At 47.0% G+C, this 21,533-nt stretch overlaps 1 protein-coding gene across 1 annotated transcript in view; it reads right to left on the reverse strand.

The window, feature by feature from the left end:
• Window positions 1–21,533, reverse strand: part of TUBGCP5 (tubulin gamma complex component 5) — a 1,250,274-nt gene that overhangs the window by 603,966 nt on the left and 624,775 nt on the right. The window contains exon 15 of the mRNA XM_069636613.1: window positions 17,832–18,020. Within this exon, the coding sequence (XP_069492714.1) occupies window positions 17,832–18,020 (189 nt within the window). The remainder of the gene's footprint in view (window positions 1–17,831; window positions 18,021–21,533) is intronic.

The raw sequence follows: 21,533 nt of genomic DNA on the forward strand, positions 1-21,533 counted from the left end.
AGCTTCCAAACGCACATTAGAGTGATTTAATCCCTCTGAGTGTACAGATTGATACTTTACGGCTTGACTGTGTGGATTTCTCCTTTGCAAACACGTTGATTGCTGCTTTGCTTGTTACAGTCTTGATCCCTACAAGACATCTTGTGAAGGTGTGGCGATACTTTAGCGGACTATGACGCTTTTGTGAAGTAGTGGTCTCTCATTTGGCGAGAAACCAGCGAATTTGTCATCCTGTGACGCGCTTTGAAGTTTCACCATTTAAAGTCTCGGAGGTTCTTTCCTTCCTTTGCCTGTATAGAAGTTTGAATCTACCCTTTCAGCACGGTGTTGAAGAGATTAGTGGATGCTTTTTTTAAAAAAAAAAAAAATTTCCCCTGAAGAATGTTCGCCCGAACTGGGCAGTGAAGAACAGAAACATGTTGGGATGGTTGTTGTTTTAGAGACACATTGAGATTTTTTTTGTGTTATGTTATGTGATATCTTTTGTGTCATGCAAATAAGTGAACTTTGTATTTCATGTTTTAGTAACTGTTTTTTAGTGTTTAGTACACTGTGTTAGGTGAGGGTAGTGTTTTATGTTTAAATTCAGTTCGAATTATTTGAATAAAAATTTGTTATACACATTTTTTAATCAATCATAGCAGACGGTCCATTTTTTCAGGACTAGTGATGCCGGAAAACCTTATAGAGTTCCTGTGTAAAGGGGGTTGGATGTAAGTAAAACAAGACGTGTTATCTTACTCTTTATTGTATTATACATATTGATATCCCTGTCAGTAGAGTAGGATGTTATTATAGGGACTGTTTATACCTATTTGTACATACTCCCGCTAAAGTCTATAAAGCAGCTATTTATTTAGCCAAGAAAGAGTCCTTTGATACCAGGATTTTAGAGGCTAAATCGGACAGTCAGGAATTATTTAAAATCTTAAAGGAACAGGCACAAGCTCCCAGTTCTGTTCAAGTGACCTTTACTAAGGATGAGGCATGGTGTACGGAGATTCAATCTGCCTTATCTAACAAACTTGATAAAATTAGAGAGGGGATTAAGTTGAAGAAACTTGATTTACCGGCTCAGGTTTTAGAGAACAGTCCTCTGCCCTCCACCAAAAAATTGGAAGGTCAAGCCACATTCAGCTTTCAGTCCATCTCAGAGCAAGAATTGGCTAAGGTGATCTCCAAGTTAAAAAGTATGAGCTCTATAGGAGATCCGTGCTCCTCTCTAATAATTAAAGAGTGCTCCCCTGTCCTTATTCCAGCCCTGACCAAGTTTGTTAATGCCTCTCTTATGGCGAATGAAGTTCTTGATAACATAAAAAAAAGGCATGGATCACTCCACTGCTAAAAAAGCCCAATCTCTGTACCCTTACTGCTTCCAATTATAGGCCCATTTCTAACACCCCTTTTCTGTTGAAGATCTTGGACAGAGTCGCCTATAATCAGATTGGTTTTGCTCCAAAGAAGTGGCAGATTTATCATAAATATCAATCAGGGTTCCGCTTGAATCATGGTACAGAGACGGCCCTGTTAGCACTCAAATCCCATCCCCTTCAGAGGACGGATGGAGGTTACATCTCCTCATGATTTTGGATTTGTCGGCTGCCTTCGACCTGGTGGACCATACCATACTGTCCACCAGGTTAAAGAGGAATGCCAACTTCTCGGATGAAGCGATAAACTGGGTCATCGCCTTTATGAAGAATAGACAAAATAGAGTGGCCAGTGACACTGCCGAAGCAAAACCGACAACACTTACGTATGGTGTCCCGCAAGGAGCTTGCGTGTCGCCTTGTTTTTATAACATATTCATGATCCCCTTCTTCCAGATGTTGGAGAAAGAGGGGATCATATTTGCAAATTATGCGGATGACACCCAATGTGTCATCTCCATATCTGGTTCCCATGTGGAAGATGAACAAAGAATCAATGAAATTTACAAGAAAATCCAGGACTGGATGGTCTTGATTGGCTTAGCCATTAATAGCTCCAAAACAGAGCTTCTACTTATTGACACAGAGTCCAAATTAGAGAAGTTAGGACCTGGCTATAAGTCTTTTCTTATAGATAGCTGCCACATTGAGGTTATGAGCAAGGTGAAAACCCTCGGCATTTATCTTGATAAAAATCTGAATATGAATGCCCAAGTAAACAGTCTTGTCTCATCGGCCTCATACTTTAAGTTGTTTCGCTGCCTTAGGCCTTTCATCTCAGAATTAAATTCCGAAACACTGGCAAGGGCTATAATTGGATCCAAGATCGATTATTGTTGTAGTCTCCTTGTTGGGTTGCCGCTATCTGACGTTCATCGATTACAGGTCATACAGAATGGTGCAGTTAGAGTAGTGAAAGGTTTATCTAGAAGAGACCATGTATCTGAAGCACGGCGTAGTTTACACTGGTTACCTGTGCAGGCCAGGGTTGTGTTCAGACTCCTCCTCATTACACATAAATGCATACATGGAGTCATGCCACCTTACCTTAAAGAATTAGTTATGGTAAAAAACAACATTAGATCCCTTTGATCGGACGATTCTAATACCCTAGCTATGCCACGCCTGAAAACAAAAAAATCCAGGGACTCAGCGTTCATATCAGCAGCTCCCCTTAAATGGAATTCTCTTGCTTCCATATTAAGGACCATATCTTCTACGGAAATATATAAGAAGGGGCTGAAAACTGCACTCTTCGCATAAAATTCTCGTTTCGTCACGCCTGACTTTGTTTCTGTATGATTTCTGTTCTGGAGCCATTCTCAGATTTGGCTACGTCTTTGTTGTCTTTTGTTCTGTTTTACGTTTTACAGCGCCCTTAAGCCTCAGGGTACCTGGTTGCGCTATACAAATGTTAAACATAAACATGTGTGTTATTCATGTCCGTAAGCGTTATATGACTGAATCACTATAGTAAATACCTAATGCACATTGGGTTTTGTACACATTTCCTTTAAAAAAAAAAAAAAAAAACACAATAGTCACCCTTACAATAAAGCTTTTGTAAATATCAAGAATATATATAAGTTAGACCAGAATAGACTTTAGCTGTCTGAGTGCAATGACTGGTAACAGCTCAAAATCACTTAGGCATTGTTGTGGGTCATCCCGGCTGGAGAGGGAAAAAAAGCGAACTTTAATTTAAACAATATCAATGAGCAAATTGTAATAAACGTTCTCTAAAATGGAACTCCAGTGGCAATCTGCCGGCCAAGGCCTAGTTGGCCTTATTGTTAATACGTCACTGATGCAAACATGAGGTAATCTGGCCTTTAGAGGTATTTTCATACTGTGAACTTCAAAAAACATGGAAGGACACTACTGAACGGCAAAACAGGCATAGCAGAGTTCAACGGGTTGTGTGCAGCTAACTATCCAAATAATCACAGAGTGAGTGACATATTCTTTAAAAGTGTAATTTACACATTCTCAATAAATTAGATCAATTGGTGAAACACTCTCCCGAGTTGTAGTTCGCTTATGAAGGAACTAAAGAAAACACTGCATCAGAACGCTTTATGGCGCTGCCCTCATCTACTGCGTAGACACAGTTTTCCATGAGCTAATTCGCTTTATATCATTTGCTTATACAAATATGGCATTCTGTGAATAAATAAAAGATGACTGTTGAGTATAATGCGCTACATGCTGCAGCCATTAAAGAAAATAGGGAAAATAATATCAAGCATCCACATTATGGTACTACAGTCCGTGTTATTTAAAGAAAAAGTTTAATAGTGCCATAGAAACTGTTAAAACATAGTGATGAGAAGCCCACCAGGGGGTGCAGGCCTAATGGATCCCTGATGGTCTCACTCCGGCTTACTCTGGCGAATCGTGTATATATGGCGCAGTAGCCCACTCTGGACTCTTGCTGACTGGGTCACAGCGCGTGGGAAGAAGCTGGGTACTGGTAGCCCCGCAGTGGTGAGAGCCCAACCCTGTGGTCTTGGGGAAAACAGAGTTGGTGATGCGCGGCCTGCAGCAAAGATGCTGAGGCGCAGTGCAGTCTGCTGCGGGCTTCACTGCGTTACTAACATAGCACATTGGTACCCGCCGGGGTCGGTAACAAGGTGAGCCTCAAGTGGTGACCCACCCCCCTCTCCTCCCCCCCGGCAGGTGATAATAGTCGTGGTCCCCCGCGACATAAAGTAACAGGGTCAGATCTGGCTGAGACGCGTGTTGGTGGGCGGCAGGACAAAGACGGGCCTACAGTGACAGGCGGATGGCTGGAAGCATCAACAGCCCCCCGTTCGCCAGAGAGATGTAGTGAAGGGCGATGCGCTGCAACGAGTGGGATGGGGAGAGGGGGCAGAGATGGTCTCAATAGGTAGTGCAAGACAGGCAGTCCCGGGGCTCAAAGGTGCTGGGGAGTACTGGGGACTACAGCGGGTGATGTACACAGCGGTGGTGCCACCAAGTGGTAGCGCAGAAAGGGAGAAGCCACGTTGGAAGCCTGTAGTTAAGGCGGCAGCACAGTAACAGAGGTTTGGAGCTGCTGAGGGAAAACTGCAGCCTAGGTGTGGGGGAGCCCCAGACCACAGGATTTGAAACGGAGACTGGCTAAGAGAGAGAGCTCCGGGGGCGGGCACCCAGTAATTGGTGGTCGGTGCAAATAGGGGCACTGCTCCATAAACTCTCCCCCAACTGCAGGGTGAAGGAGCAACACGAGAAATCGGACCTAGGCAAGAAGTGAACGGAAAATACTCCATATGCTGAAGTTGCCAGGCAAAACCCCGGTGGATGAATTGGAGGGAAACGCTCTTGACATTCCAATACACGGACAGAAAAGAGATGGCCAAGGCAAAGGGAGACGTAGGGCCCTATCCATGCACTGCAGACAAAGGTGCAATTAAGAGCGAAATCCAATCTATCCTGGAAGAATTACAGGGGGATGACAATTTACATAGGGTCAAAGGTGGCAGATCTCACGACGAAGATGGAATCGATGGAGGAAAGGATGTATAGAATGGAGGTGAACCAGACCTCAGTGGAGTCCTAAAGTCGCAGATGGATGCGCGGCGGGAGGAAGAGCTGCGCCTTAAAGTGGATGACATTGAAAACCGGAAGCAGCGCAACAACCGCTGCTTTTTTGGATGCAAGGAAAGAGAGGGGGAGTCGCCGGCCTAGAACAGAAGATCCAAGAGATAAAAGGCATGGGCCTGGGGGACAGGGAAGACACGTGAGTGGTTTTGGGCAGAGTGCATTGAGCTGGAGGAGGGGGCAAAGGGCTGTGCGCCATACTGGAACGTTTACATGTCTCTGTGTCGCATGGTCGAATGCCTCATGAAGTGGGGAGGGGTAGACTCGCCCTGTTGTGAGGTTGGGAGTTTATGAATGGTGAGTTGGTGGATGAATGGTGAGTTGGTGGACAGGGGGAGGTGGTGGACTGGGGGGGCATGCTCTCATGCAGTGGCTCACATCGGAAGGCGGGGGGAAATCACCAAGGGACAGGAGGGGCACAGGACGATTTGTGAAGAAATGGGTATGTGTAAGGAAGGCATTGCATCAACAGTAAAACAGGCACAAGTGACCACAGTTCAAGGGTGTTTATTGAACTTTCACAAGGGGCAGATAAAGCCCATCTAAACCTAAATCTACAGACTTGTGCAAGCTACAACCCTCAAATAAAAATAATGCAGTCCATGTCAAATTAAAAAGAGCCTATACTAAAAAAACGATTGCCAATCCTTACTACTAATTTACAAGTAATGGGGGGTGAAGTTTATGAAACAGGAAGAAGTGTTCACAGCATGATAAGTTAGGATGATTGCGCACTTTATAGCATGGGGCAAGACGGTTCACTCGAGTCAAGCACACACTCTGGCTTCTGCGGCTTGAGGATACAGTTCTATTTTCACAGTTCAGGACCTCCTGTGTCCAAGTCTGTTTGCTTCTTACAACTCTCTTGACTCAGAGTGCCTGGTGTACACAAAACAACACATAAATGTTCTTTTCTGGATCCCTCTCTTCCGGGCTCAGATCCCCTTCAAAACAGTAGATCAAAATATTCTCTCTTTGGTGACTCACGATTCACCCCGGATCCCCCTCAGCTGGGCTCAGATCCCTTTATTTTGGTCAATTAGTGTCCCACAGTCGGGCTTGGACCAATTGCAACGTAGTTTAAACTATCAGACTTTCGAATGTGCACAGGATTTAGCAAGATCCGTTGCATGACCACTTCGATCTCAGGATTTCTTTTTCTCACAGTCAGCATCAGTTGGATACCTAACAGACTTTTGAATGAGCACCCACATGGCGTCGGACCACTCTGTCCATGGTATCTTTTCTTGGCCTCCCCAAAGTTCAATCAATCTTGTTAGCTTTCAACTTCACAGGGTTCCTTTCCCCCCAATCTTTTGTCAGAGGCCTTTGAAACGGTACTACTCTTCAGTCCTTCATGCCTGACCCCTGACACTGTTGCATTGTGTGTCTTCATGTTTTTATAATTCACTATAGTACACTTAAGGTCTCCTTCCGCTGTGCTCAGATCCCTTTACTTTCTTGCACCCCAGGGTTCCCTTCCCCTAGCTTTATTCCACTGGCATCTCACTTTTTCTGAGTTCACTTTAAATCTTAAATCCCTTACAGAACAGAGTTATCAAAAATGCGTGCACGCCTCTCTGGACCAAACTACTGACATTTCGTCAACTTCAAATATTCAATATTTGTTTTTGGCAAGGTTTGTTTCAGACCTTCCTTCAGCTTCAAACACACGCTTGGATAAAGTGTGTTTTAAGCCAGTAACAATTCGCACAACCTTCGACGTGGGTTGCGCACGGCCCAGCTTCTTTCCTCACTCATCAGCCGGCTGGTTGAAGTCTCTCCAGTAGTGCCACCTTTGCCTTTGTGCGAAGGACACTGCCGGCAATTCTCAGTATCCTCCCCTGTGCGATTCTTGCCTGACGAGGGGAGCGTGCTGGTTCCTGCCACACATGGCAGGCGGTTCGCTTCCTTTCTTGTACGCTGACCGCTCCCAACACTCAGCGGTCAAAGGGCAGTGTGGGTATCTTGCTGATCGGACACCGCGGCGTCCATGGTCATCTGCTTTCTTAGTCTCCGATGTGAGACGTCCCTGCTTCTGTTGCTTCAGAGCCAGTGCTATATCTGCTCTCAAGCCTCGCTCTCCGAACACCAGTACCTGACCCCCTTTATTACAGAAGTCAGTCATCATCATAGATTACGGGTGTTTTGTGATCAAAGGTGTGTGTCCGACTATGCATGGCCTCATTAGTGGGACATAAGGTTTGCATAGTATAGGAGGTAATCCTCATAATTCTATTCCTCCTCTTCCTCCTCTCAGTGAATTTGGGAAAGTGTGATGCAGGACCATGGGAGATGTAGTTACCCATAAAACAGGTAGGGGTAGTGGCAGTCGGAAAAGGGGAATACCCTGTATCACCATTGGGTGGCTCTCTGCTGCTCAACGAGCACCCCCTACCCAGGTAATCCTCCCTGGCTTGTCCACCCCCGGATTCTGGATCCATACATGATGACCCTCTTCTGGCCATCTGAACCAAAGATCCTCAGGGTCTACAGGTGAGAACACCCTTAGGTTTCTCACGTATGGCTGAGGTAAAGGTTGTCACCCTAAATGTAAAGGGGCTCAATTCTCAGAACAAGAAATCATTGATAAGCAATATGTTCGCAAATAACACTTGGCTGTCCTCTTTTGGCACGAGACCCAATACAAGCAGGGTAATCAATTCATGATAAAGGGGAGAGGCATTGAGAGTATCTTTTGGGCTTCACATCGAGAGCACAAGAAGGGTATGGACCTTCTGTTGGGGAAATCCTTCCAGAGGACATAGATTCAGGTCAGGAGGGGGTTTGGGAGACGGTTCTTGGAGCTAGGGTAACGTTTGCCACGTTGTATGTGCTCAATGCAGGCCAGATACGATTCTTGCAAAAGATGTTCACACTGTTAGACTGGGCTGAAGGTGCTGCTCTCCTTGGGGGGCGATTTCAACATCATAGTGTCATGACCCTCGCCCAAAACCCCCTCTGGCAAACCCATTGGCCAGGTGGAGTCAGGACTCGGGCCTCTAGAGCCTGGCATCCTCTTCAAAAGCCCTCATGGGGCCAGTCCTGGCGCCTATGGCGCCAGGTTCATACACCATGAAAAACAATGTGCTTAGGAACTACTTTATTGTATTGTCAGCCAACATGGAGGCATCCACATAGCTTGGTACCTAAGAACCAAGCTATGCTGTCTAGTGTTTTGGGTGTGGTAGCCTAGGGACTACTTCACCTGGACTATTTTGTTGGGGCTATTTAAACCACACCCAAGCAAGACAACACGCTTCGCGTTACTTTGCAGCTTGCAACATGACGCTCACCGTGTCCAGCTATTCCCTCGAACCTCGGAGAAGCAGAACCTGCAAGGAGACAAAAGGATCATCATTAGCAGCAGCATCTTACCTGCAGTCTTCATCTTAAAACACTCGCAGCTACTGAGAACAGCTTCCTCGAATCTGCACGCCTCCCGGACAAAACGACCTGAAAGAGGAAGATAGAGGCAACATTAAAGAAAGCAGTAGAGACATTTACAAATTACGAACTGCTCAAAAGGCTTACCTGGCTGGTCGCCTCTCGGCTGGCACCACTCCGGACATTCCACTTGCGCTGAAGAACACTGCGACCTACAAGGAAGGGAAACACAGGTTAGCAAAGACAAGACTTTGCAGCGCTGTGCATAGCGCTTACTTACCGCATCGTAGCGCTCTTAATGTGCCATCATTTACCAGCGGGGCTCAACCAAGCCAGTTCGCCGCGCAGAAGCTCCGCATACCTAAGGGAGAAAAAAAGACATTTTAAACAAAGAAAAGCATGCAGGATAGCATCAAAACTAAAGAACAGCAATAAGACCTCCCTGAACATTATCAAACGGGCCGGAGTCAGTGAAGTAACTGGACCGCACTCGCCCATGAACGACAACGCGCCCTGCAAAGAAGGCAGGACGGTGAGCATGCCTAATTTTACCACAAGGTGAGGAGAGGGCGCCAGAGGGACTGAAATCATACGGGGGTTGAGGGAGGATACTTACCCCAGTCGGTCAGTCTTGAACACAGTCCTCCTGTATTTTCAGGCAGAACCTTCCCCGCAGACCACATCAGGGCAAAGCTGAGAAGCATACCAGCGAGTAACCCGGCTGGGTGGCATCCCTGTGGATACCAGGTGCGCGTAACACATAGCTAACCCAGGGTTAGATTGGTGGTCAGCGAAGTTGGACGGACTGAAAAAGGTTAGTAAAGACAGTTTGGAAATCTTTTACCTGACCACTGACCACATTCTACGGTGGCGAGCGATGCCCCTGCGGTCCTATCTGGTTTCCCTTGATTTCACTGCATTTGCAATTGGGGACCCAACATGGCGCACATTAGGTCAGCGACCTTCGTCTTGATCTAGTATCCAGTAGCACGTTCGAGCTACGTATTCATTAGGAGCTCCATCACCATCATTCTGCCAGTTATCAGCTGAAGCTGATCCTACCCAACTCTGGTTCTGGTCTACATAATTAGTAGACCTACTAAGTAGCACCTTTATGGCGACCTGATCTGACGCGCCACTGGTCTGGTCAGTTACCACTGCCTGTATTCCTGACCAGATGATATCCCTGTGTCACAGGGTCCCAAACGGTTTTAGGTCATCAGGAAGGCGGTCTTCATATTTTTACAATAATTCCTGATGGGTTAATTCCTTCATGTATATTGTAGTCTCCATTTCCCATTAACAGTCAGAGCCTTCCCTCTGGTTTTACACTTTTTGATTGAAGTCTGGCGGTACCATTTCTCAGGGCCGGGGGATATACCTTTTATTTGCCTCTGCATCAGACATACACAAGGATAGACCTCCTATTGGTCCTTGCAGGAACAAACTGCTGATGGAGAGGCCGCCAAGGTGGAAGTGATTCTTTGGTCAGATCACAAGCTAGTTACAGCAGAGTGGAAAGTGGCAAGACCTCACATGTGAATGCCTAGATGGAGATGTGATGATACCCTACTCAGGGATCAGGTTTTCAGGGACTTCCTGGGAAAAGGAGATAGCTGCGTACTTTGATGTAAATGACAACAGGAAAGTGGCTATGGCAACAGTGTGCGGCGCAGCCAACACCTTGATTAGGGGACTAATGATAGAAAAGGGGGCGAGAAAAAAAAGAGAAAGAGGTTTGGTAGAAGGCAGATGGAGGGGAGAATTGAAGGGTGTGAGATCTCAGCTCATGCAGAAGGGTTGCAGGTCGGAGGAGCTCCTAGGAAGAGGCAAGAGCAACACTCAGTTTTGATATGGGAAGTGGTAAAAAAAGAGATGCACCAGGCAGAAATACTATGAAAAGGTAGATGCCATGGGTACTCTGCTGGCTAACACGGTGGGGGGGTGCCTTGTCGAGGGGAGGGTTAACCAGATATGTGGGGTTGATGGGACTCTAGAGGGTGAAGGGGGAGAAATCCCAGCACAATTTGGTGCCTACTACGAGCAGTTGTTAGCCCAACGGGTTAAGGCTTTGGGAGATGATATACATAAATAGTTAAGTGACTTGCTGATACCCGTGACTTACGGAGATGGAGGGTAACTTATTGGAGGCAGTGGGCACGGCTGATGAGGTAGCAATGGCTATAAAGCAAATAAAGATGGGTAAGGCTCTGGGGGAGTATGGGTTCATTGCAGATGTCTACGAGCAGTACCAGGCTCTTCCGATGGAACTCCTAGCCAAGCTATTTAACTCGATTGCAGGGGAAGGAACAATACCATCTTTGTTCTTAGAAGCATTAATAGCAGTCATTTCAAAGCTGGGGAGGCTTATAGTGCCTCATACAGGCCCATTTCCCTGTTAAACGTTGATGTGAAAATGTTCGCTAGAGTACACGTATCTCGACTCGAGCTTCATTTACCTAGGTTGATCCATCTGGGTTTATCTTGCAAAGGCAAGGATCGGACAACCTACGCAAGACGTTGCCGATTCTCAATGCGTCAACGGTGAAAACAGATGGGGCCCTACTCTTCGCCTTGGTTGCCGAAAAGGCTTTTGATCTGGTTAGCTGGGCCTTTCTAAGGGGGATCCTATGTGCCATTTGGATGGGCCCAAAATGGATGGGGTGGATCTCGGCTTTGTACTCGGAACCACAGGCAGAGGTGGTGGTTAACAGGAATAATTCCTAGGTGTTCCCACTAGAAAGGGGCGCACGGCAGCATTGCCAGCTTTCTCCACTTTTAAACGCACTGGTCATGGAACCATGGGCCATAGGGGTGAGAACCGATACAGGAATCTTAGCTGTCACGATAGGAGGCGGAACACAAACAAAGCCTTTTTGCATACGATGCCCTATTTTATATTACTAATGCTAGAACATAAATAGCGCGCCTGCTGGAGAGCTTAGCTTGTTGCAGTGAGCCATCTGGTTTCAACGTTAGCTTGGATAAATTAGCAGTCTTTATGGATGGTGGAGTATCGAACACTGACAGGGATTACATAGGAATGTTGCAGTTCCAGGAGCAGAGGGATGGATTTAGATACTTGAGGATAGAGGTCTCGTGCAATTATGGTGATCTTTTAGCAGCTAATTACTTACCGCTTTGTATGGCGGTGCAAGCAGACCTGCGCAGATGGGCCCGATTAACGCTTTCTTAGATGGCATGCCTGAATAGTATTAAGATGGTGTTTTTCCTCAAGTTAAGGGGGGGCTGAGCATAGGATTACATATAGAGTCCTGACCCTCCCAAGGGCATGGAAGGTGGGAGCGAGCGGTGAGCTGGACTGCCAGATTTGAAAACCATTTACAGAGCGGCCCGAATACTGGTTGACTACCTGGACCCCAGTCCAGAAAGCAGTGGGTACCCATGGACAATGCAATATTGGTCACAGTTTCATTGGGGGAGTGGTTGTGGGTTCCCCTGTCCCAGATTCCAAAGAGTGGTTCGGGTCAACAACCGGTCCTTGCAATTTTATGGTATGGAGGGAAGGTAATGACACCCGGTAGCTCTACACATGGCCATCTCTTCTGAGCTCGAGATTCCCTCCTCCCCCCGCTTTGAGGGATGGAATGGCAGAGTCATTACAGTTTCAACTCGGGTATGAGGCGGGCTTGAGCAGGGCTGGCTAAATGTGGATAGATGAGAATTGTGTCACTCTGCACGAGTTGGAGGAGTACTTATGCATTGGTAAGCTGTCTTTGTTTCAGTACCTGCAGCTAAAATGGGTGTTGACAGACCGTAAATGGGGGGACAACTTGCGTAGAGGACTGACAGAATTTGAAAAGTTGTTGATTGGCAACACGTGATCCAGGGGGCTCATAGCACAGCTATACAAAGTTATCCTGCTGGCGGAACCTATAGACCCACTGCCTGCTAAGTGGGGAGAAGACTTGGGTAGGGAAATTGACGATACCCTGTGGCCACAGATGTGTAGGAGGGTTTCTCAGTCCACAGTTTCTCTGCAGAACAGGATGCCGGCCACAGAATTACTCTATAGGTGGCAGTACCCGCCAGCCAAAGTGTCCAAAATGTTTGAGGGATATGATTCCAGATGCTGGAAATGTCATGTGGTTGGTAACTACTGTCATGTGTGGTGGGTGTGCCCTCAAGTACAGAAATACTGGAAGGACGTTGTTTCATGGATCAAAGGGATTGATGGGGTCCCCAGAGAGTTTTTGCCATGGATGCTCCCGTTTGGGATGAAAACGGACGAGGAGGGTGGGCATATGGTGCGGGTCTCGTTAGTGGTTGCCAGAAGTTGTCTTGCCCAATTTTGGAAGAGAAATGTAGTGTTACTCACCGGAGTGACTAACGTACTCCTTGTCCATAATCCCCTTTTCTCCATCCTGTATGGGCTTCCCTTGCGAGGGACGGAACCTCTTTTCCACCAGAAAAAGACATTTCCCTTTAATTTTACTGGCGTGCTGGGGCGCGGCACCGGGAGTGCAGGCTCCCTTAACCCACCCACCGGCGCCGCACCTCAGTCCCCTTTTGACACGTTGGCTGTATTACACCTTAACCACCTCACTGGTCTTATTATAGGGGGATGGATGATGAGACATATGGAGAAAAGGGAACTATGGACTAGAAGTATGTTAGTCACTCGGGTGAGTAACACTTAATTACTCCTACGTCCCGTCCCCTTTCCTCCATCCTGTATGGGCGATCACAACTTTAAGGAATTCATGGTGGCAACAGTAAAGACAGACAAGTGAACACAGTTCAAGGGTGTTTATTAAACTGTATAAATGGGTGAGAAAAACATCTAATCTAAACCTAAATCTAAGATGGGAGCAAGCTACGACAAAGCTAGTCAAATAAAAAGGGACTATACAAAAGAAACAACTATTGCGAATCCTTAGCGCTATGCTACAAAATAGTGTGGGATAGTGTTCACAAGAAAAGAAAGAAGTGTTCGCAAAATGATAAGTCTGGATGGTGCAACTGGGGTCTCCCTTCCTGACGTTTTTACCACGGGACAAGGCGGGACTCTTAAGCACAGCACACTCCTGGGCCTCGCCAGCATGAGGTTACAGTTCTTTTCCAAAATATCAGGGCCCTCTGTGGCCAAGTCACTTTCACACAAAGTCTCTTGCCTCAGAGGACCTGATGTGTTACAATAAACAAAAACAAAAGTTCCTTCAAAAAATCATCATGGGGCGAACCATCAACCATTCACTGTGGACAACCCTCAGCCCAGTTCACTCTTGTCGACACAATGTTCACAGGTGTATTATGCTTCACACCAATCCGCAGGCAACCCTCAGCCGGGTTCACATTTGCCAAACAGGGTTTACTTTGCTTTCTCACAATGCAGAATTCACTCTTGTTAGCTTTGCCCTTGGCATCCCTCCACCGGGTTCATGTAGCCATTCTAACAGTTCATGATTTTCTAATACAGTTCATGATTAGCTCATCTCATCATAAAGCAGGGTTTTCTTCCCCTAGCTTTCTCTTGGCATCCCTTTGTCGGGTTCACACTTGACAATTCACACGACAGTTCCTTTACACCCCTTAGGTTCTTCCTTTTACCCAAGTCCGGATCTCAGCCCCCAGTCAGGCTTCCTTTACTTTTCTTCTTGTCAATGCGTCGGAGACTTTCAATTGAACAAAGGGTTTGACTTAAGCCTTTTATGACCCCTCTGACTCCTCACGTCGGCCTCTCCTAGGGCCTATTGGTACTTGTAGTTTCAATAAAGGGGACCAGCCAGGGTCCTTCGAATGAGAGCCCACGTGGCGCTGGACCACTCTGCTGCTGGTCCTTCACTGGCTTTTCATAAAAGTTCAATCATATACAAGTTCTTGGTTCAATTAATGTTGCCGTTTGCAACCTTAGGCTCAACAGAGTCAGGTTTACTACCAGCTCTCTCTTACTCACTGGCTGTGTTGAACTCGTTGGCTTCTTCTTTGCCGCTTAAGTCAACGATGGTACCAAGGCGGCAAGCGTTTATCCTCGCCCTGTCTAACAGTGCGGGAAGGCCCCATGTACCGTTGACATCTGTCGCACCAATAGCCAGCGCAGGTCTGCGTTGAAAAGGGCAAGGCTACTTCCCTCCTTGTTGTCCTTTCAGGTCTCGCCGTCTCTCTCCTCCTTTTGAACTGCCATCTCCAAATGATTGCTTCCTCATGCATTTGGCCTTGTTCAAAGTGTGCTCTCGGGCTCTGCCTTTTATCTCTGTGGGAAAGACAAAGGGCGTCAGGTGTGTGTAAAAATTGGCACATGACTCTGCCCGACCCTGGTGTTGGGCTATGTCAGGTAAATGGCTGTGGGGTTAGTCCGTTGTTTGTCACGGTGGTGTATGAAAGTGTTTGTGTTATAAAAGGGGACAGAGTTTCTAGATACCCTACGGGGTAGGATGGGGAAAAGGTCATAAGGAAGGGGATACAGCGTCTCACCCTTCGGTGTCCCATTTCCACACCCCTAGTACCCCGCATCCAGGTGATCCTCCCCCACTGGTCCACCCCCAGGAACTGGATCTAATAGCGATGGCCGTGTCCTGGCCACCTGGACGACAGATCCCTGGGGACTAGTAAGTGAGACACCTTCAGGTTTCTCACACAACTGACAACGCCCTGGGGAGGAGAGCTTGACCCTCTAGGCAAAAAAATGACGCTGCACCGCTTGCCCGAATGCTGCCTCTGCCTTGGCACTGGTATCCAAGCAGTAGTGTTTGCAAAAATGCCGAAGGGGTGGCCTATGTTGCCGCCCTGCTGATCACCTGCCAGGGAACGTGGCGCTAGAACACGACTGCGCTCGCCTTGGCTCTTACCTCATGCGCATGCATGCCCTGCGGCGGATTCTTACATTGCACCTTGTATGCCTCCTGGATCGCTGCTGTCATCCATAGAGCTGCGGATGCCTTGGAGGCTTGCTGCCTAGGCCTGGGGCCTCCAAATGTTATACACAGTGCGTCTGTCTTGCGGATGCCCTTCGTTCTGTCCAGATACAATCTCAACACTCTCCTGACATTCAGACAGTGGAGCGTCTTCTCTGCTTCTTTCTTGGGGTCCGGGAAGAATGTGGGAGCACAATCTCCTCGTTGATATGAAAGGATAACACCACCTTTGAAAGGAACTTGGGTGTGTGCGAAACACAACCTTGTCTTTGTGAAACCTAGTCTATGGCTCTGAGGCGACTAACGCCTGGATCTCATTCACTCTGTGAGCTGACGTAAGACCATCCAGAAGGGAGGTCTTCAGAGGGACCAGTTTAATGTCTACTGTGGCCATGGGTTTGAATGGTTTGTGGGCTATAGCACTTAGCACCACGTTGAGGTCCCACACGGGATGCAGGCGTTTGAGCGGGGGATACAGCCTGGTCAGGCCCGTCAGCTATTTCTTTACTACGGGACTGGCCGAAGACAGGAAAAGATAGTTGGAGTTCCTGTATCCGCGAATAGCGGCCAGGTATGTCCGGCAGGTATCCACCTGGCCCCCGATCTGGTGAGATCCAGCATCCTGAGGCTCCAACATCCTTTGGAGGTGCTTCCGGTGTGGGGGTTTGCACCTACACCGGGGCTGCTGGATTCTCAGGAACGGGCTGCTGCGGGCGGAACCGGAGGCAACATGTCATTGATAATGCCCCTGAGAATGGAGCCCATTTGAGGAGACCGCATGAGAGTCATAAATTTGTCGAAAAACCTGTCCTCACAGGCTGGCTGAGGGCGATCCTGCACCAGAGTTGGTGGCGAATACACCTGCTGCCTCCCCAGTCTTTGTCCGTACATGGGGTCATTGTACCTGGAACCCGAGATGGTGGGCTATTACGTGGTCCAGGTGACGGGCGTCATTGGTACCCAGTCTGCCCTTGGAGAGAAGCTTCTCCTCTGTTGATCACCTGGCTGGCGGGCCACCGCACCTGCCTGTGTGGATTCCCGCCTTTGAGAATCGGGAGTGGCAGCCATCTTGTCTCGTACCGCCGCCATTTTAGCCATCCCTTGTGCATGTGGACCTGTAGCCGGCGTGTTCCTGGGCTCGGCCTGCATTCCTGTCTGCACCGGCTCTGCCCCGCCCTGCACCTCAGGTGTACACTCTGTAAGCTGTGCGCCCTCAGCCTCCTGGCCAGTAGTGCTGGCCATCCATATAGGCACCCCCTCAAGTAAGGACCTGGCATCAGGGCAAGGCCCCTCTGGAAGAGTCCCGGTAGTGGTAGAGCTCACAGGCACTTTGGCTGTGGAACCGGTAAGGCCCTTGGACCCCTCGGCCGTGAGGCCAGTAGCTGCTTGAGCCTCGGTGCTCTCGGAGCTGGTGCGAGGGCCGGATTGACCCCTCCCGCAGAGGGCTTCCCCGGGAAGGAGTCGCCCCTGCTGGGTGCTTTGGAAAATAAGGCACCTACCTTCTTCGTTTTCCTCCGGACGTAGTCCGTGATGTTCTGTGGAGGAGTCTTGTTGAACAGCTCTCTCCAACAAGCAAGCCGGTGTTTAAGTGAGCTGGGCGTGAGAGTGTTGCACGCAGAGCACCCGTCCCATACGTGATCTTCACCGAGGCACCGGAGAAAGAGTGTGTGCGGATCTGCTATGGGAAAGGAACCGTCACACGCCAGGCACCTGCTAAAGCCTGTCGAAGCCGGCATGCCCCAGGAACAAACAAGGACAACGGTGGACGTTGTTCCCAAATCTTCAAAAGAAAAAGGAAAGATTTCGGGGAAAGCGCGTGGAATTACGAGGCTTGAGACCTCACCTAGGAGCGCTGGGGATAGCGGTCCGATCCAGTCGACGTGGAAAAGGAGATTGGGGTATGGCGCCGGTGGGCGGGGTTAAGGGAGCCCATGCTCCTGCGGCCACGCCCCTGCGCACTAGTAAATTTAAAGGGGAAATGTCTTTTTCTGGTGGAAAAGAGGTTCCATTCCCATCCCTCGCGAAGGACACCACTACAGGATGGAGGAAAGGGGATGAGACATAGGAGTAAAGGTCTGCCCCATGGAAAGATATTGGGTGGCTAAAGTTTGAGCCATGTATGACATGGAGTTTCTCTCACACCTCCTGGAGGAGTCGAGGTCCAATATTGAAAGTGTGTGGCTACCCTTCTTTGAGAAATGTGGCTGATAATAAGCCCTGAAGGTGGTGTCTAAGTGTCTGGGGAAGCCGCCCTCGATATAATTTACCAAGATGTTGTTGGAGTAAGCTGCATGGGGGGTGGGAGGCTGTTACAAGGTCGGCAAGTCCAGTTGGTTTCTGATGATAATTCATGACATGGTTTGCATTTCCTTGTTGAAAATATCAATAAAGTTCAATTTTGAAAAAATAACAGCGATGATGTAGGACAATGGGAGTTACACAGTGAAATTATAGAACTGCAAGTTTCTTGAACATTTAAACCCATTCCTACAGGTCATTACAGAAGTGTTTTTTTACACAGCTTATTTACAATTACCTGTAATCTTTCTTCAATGTTTGCATGAGTTTTCCACAGCAGTCCAGATACTGCTCATCAATGTGGGGATATAGGCAGGACCTCAGAGTCAATTCGAATGTCTGGCAAGTGACCGATTCAGAGGATCTATCCACACTAATATCATCACAGGTAAACTTCTCAAGGAAATCTTTCTGTTCCAAATACAACCTATACAAAGAAAGAAAAGAATGCATTTATTTTGTCCATTCTCCACATCTCATTTTGTGATATGTATTACATTGTTTTTACAACTTCTCCAGACACCGTAATGTCTCACATCTGTGGCTGGTAAACATAATAAAATCACCCACGACCGATACCTGTGCATTCACCTTTTTGCCATGGTCATCAAACATTACATACATTCAAACATTGCATACCTGTGCATACTCAGTCTGGTGATTGCATAAAGTATAGCAAGCTGTGTTAGAAAAGCGGTCAGAAAAGTGAACATTTATAATATAATGCAAAAGCTCGAGTGCATGAAGATCATACAACGCAGTGCAACCAAGTCTTTTTCCCAACTAGTTCACCTTCAGTTATTCATTACGAACAGTGGAGAAGGTCGGCAGGAATTTCTCCTAGCAGATCACAATAAGAACCGTAACATGGATAGTGCTCAATTACAAACAGGAAAAAGGATTGGCAATGCCAACAGTTTGGGCTTTTGTGTAGGCATGGGAAAGGCACTTGTCGGGCACTGTGGTAGTGGTATTAACTGGCCATTAGGGTAGTAGGTGAAACATAGTGCGAGTACCTGGGCAACTAATAGCAGTACCTGGCAAATGCCGAATACGCATACAGAAGCCAAAAGTGTTGGCTTTGCCAATGCTCGTTTTTAACAGGACTTCGGTGAAGGACATGCATAAATGAAGTGGCTGTGGGCAGACCTGGTTAAGACATTTGTATTACACCAGTAGCACCTATACAGCTCCAATTAAGTCATTAATTCTCAGAAGACTGCTTTGAAAAAACACTGGCCAGTACTTCCAGCACAGACTTTGGTGGTACAGCTTGATAAAGCAAGCCCAAAGAGATCCCAAAAGGATGTGTTTTGAGAGGGGCTGGATCTGGGTGGGAACTGCCATAGGGATTAGCATGTCCATCGGCAGTGAATGTCTGGGCAAATATCCAAACTACAACTACAAGCTGTGTGTCCCTCCTCACATGGCATTTATACTTATCTACTTTAATGCAATGCAAGCGCCACCTAATAGCCCAAACTAAAAAAACACAATGTGACAACCCTGAAAGACAGTAGGGTATCAAGTTCTTCAGATAATAGTAAAGTGTTTACAGGAGAGCGTTAATACAGCTAAATGGAATGCAGGAAGGATATTGGGGTTATCATAACTGATTACATTGAAGTGACTGAGTGGAAAGTCAGAATACTGTTTGGGTATCAAGAAATATCTACAATCAGCAAACAAAATGGAAACTGATTATTTAAGACTTACAGACAGAAGAAGCGATTTTCCTCACAGGATAATTGCTCACTCCGAAGTTATGGCCTGAGGCAAAGGCAAAGTCCATAAACTGAGAAAAGGCAATTATGCCCACCATTAACAAGGGCTCCGCAGTATAAAAAATTATTAGCGGATTGGCCCACATTATCCACTAGGCTGATGCAGAAAAAAAAGGCAGACATGCAGAAAAACTGCAGACCGGTCCACATAATTAACATTTATGAAAATGTCTGCTGACAGCCAAACCATTATGAATGTGCAGTATGTCATCTTAAATGCTGCATCCCCCATACCTGGTGCAATCGTCAAAAACGTTTTGTGGCCACTATTAGCCTGACATTTTTATTGTATCCAAGTGTGGATGTTTTCAGATGCGGGTGGAGAAGGTGAGTGAGGGTTAACATATCTACCATGATTTTAAGCAACTGTGCGCATACCCCCTGGTATTGCACTCAATGATGGACACAAAACTGTGGGCCTCATTTTGAGTTCAGCAGTGTGGCCAAAAACGGTGGTAATGAAGTAATAAGGGAGTTACCGCTGCATTACCTCCGCATTACCACACCACCGAACCACGGGTTTTTGCAGGTAAGGTGGAGGGAAAACCTCCAGCAGAACGCTCAAGGTAATTCCTCTGTTTTCTAGCCAAAAAAAGGCAAAATCAGCAGAATTACCTTCTGGCGGAATTACCGCTGGTGCAAATTCTGCTGAAATCCCCAGGGAGTCCTATAGACTCCAATAAATGGGGACTAACACCACCTACAACCACTCATAATCCAGTGATTATTCTGCCGGACCACCTGATGGTAACAGTAAATCTGTTTGGTGGTAACTCAGCAGATTTACCGCTCATATACCACCAAACTTGTTATGAGGCCCAGTGTGCTGTGATCTTTCTGAACAAGCACTCTTACTTCTGATGGTCACTAGATACCTTCTCATTACAAATCTGTGGGGAGAATTCTATGTCAAGACCGGAGGCTCACATTATGCTTCCCTTTCTTTATTCACTTCAAAGAGAAAGAGCTCAACAGCAAGTTTTGATGCACCCAAACAGATGGTATTTTATACATGACAAGGGTGCAGAAAAAACATTCATGAAATAACATTAACATTACTATCTAGTCCATAATAACAGTCACTGAAGACAGGGAACTCCATTTCCCAGAAGACTTAGTCGAAGTTCATGGCAGGTCACAGAACATGTGACAGTCCACCAATGCCTGTAGACAATCCGCTCCAAATAGGGACAATAAAGCATAGCTCCCTCTTTCTTTGCTGCTCACAGCAAGAGAGAAGTACAATTTATTTCCTTGTGTCACTATCCACTGTTTTTAATCAGCAATATTTATATTTAATATAGCTGTTCTGTTGCTGTTCCTATATCAGCACCTGTAACGTTTTTATTACGCGTCATTATCGTTTTAGTGTTTTGTTTACTTTGTGCAAGACGACCGTGTAATCCGCGTCCTCTCTCCTTGTTCTTCTCCGACGCCAGCTTTTCTTGGCTGCCGTCGGAGAATGTTGCTGGAACTCGGAGCCTCGCATTGCGATTTAATCCGTTATTTTTTTTAAATGACTTTGTTCTTTTCTTTTTTCCTCACTGTGGAGGCTCACGCGTGCTTCCCCAGCACAATGCAAGCTCCGTGAGGCTCGGGGAGGCCAAGGTAGCATTTCCTTCTGCCCACAGTTACGCCCGCGACCGCTAGGAGGAGTCTTCCCACTCCTGGTTCTTTTTTCTACAGTCCGGTGCTCGTGCAACGTATTTCCGTTTTTCAACTGATTTTACGAGCGCCGGCATCTGTTTCAAAGGAATTACAGTCTATTTCACTTTATTTTTCCCTGGACTTATAATAATATTTTTTTTTTTTTAAAAGGGGGAGATATATGATTCTTTAACAAGCTGCAGTGGGTTGGAGAGAAGGAAGGTCTGATTGCCCACAGAGCATACAAAAAAAAAAAGGATAGAAAGGCGTGTAAGACATTTTTCATTGATTACAATGGCAGCACAATATTCCCCTCAGGCTGACCAGGATTGGTCAGAGGAGGAAGAGGGAGCATATCAAATTGATGAAGTGGCTCTGGCAGACAGTTTCAAGAAGGTGCTGGGATCCTCTGTGGAACCACCATAAAAAAGGCTGTTTCAGAAATGCTCTTGCCCATCCAACAGCGCTTCGACAGTATGGAAGAGCACTTGCAGAAAACACCCCCACTG

Source organism: Ambystoma mexicanum, chromosome 7p (genome assembly GCF_040938575.1).
Source record: "Ambystoma mexicanum isolate Mex_15411 chromosome 7p, UKY_AmexF1_1, whole genome shotgun sequence".
In the NCBI taxonomy this organism is placed as follows: domain Eukaryota; kingdom Metazoa; phylum Chordata; class Amphibia; order Caudata; family Ambystomatidae; genus Ambystoma; species Ambystoma mexicanum.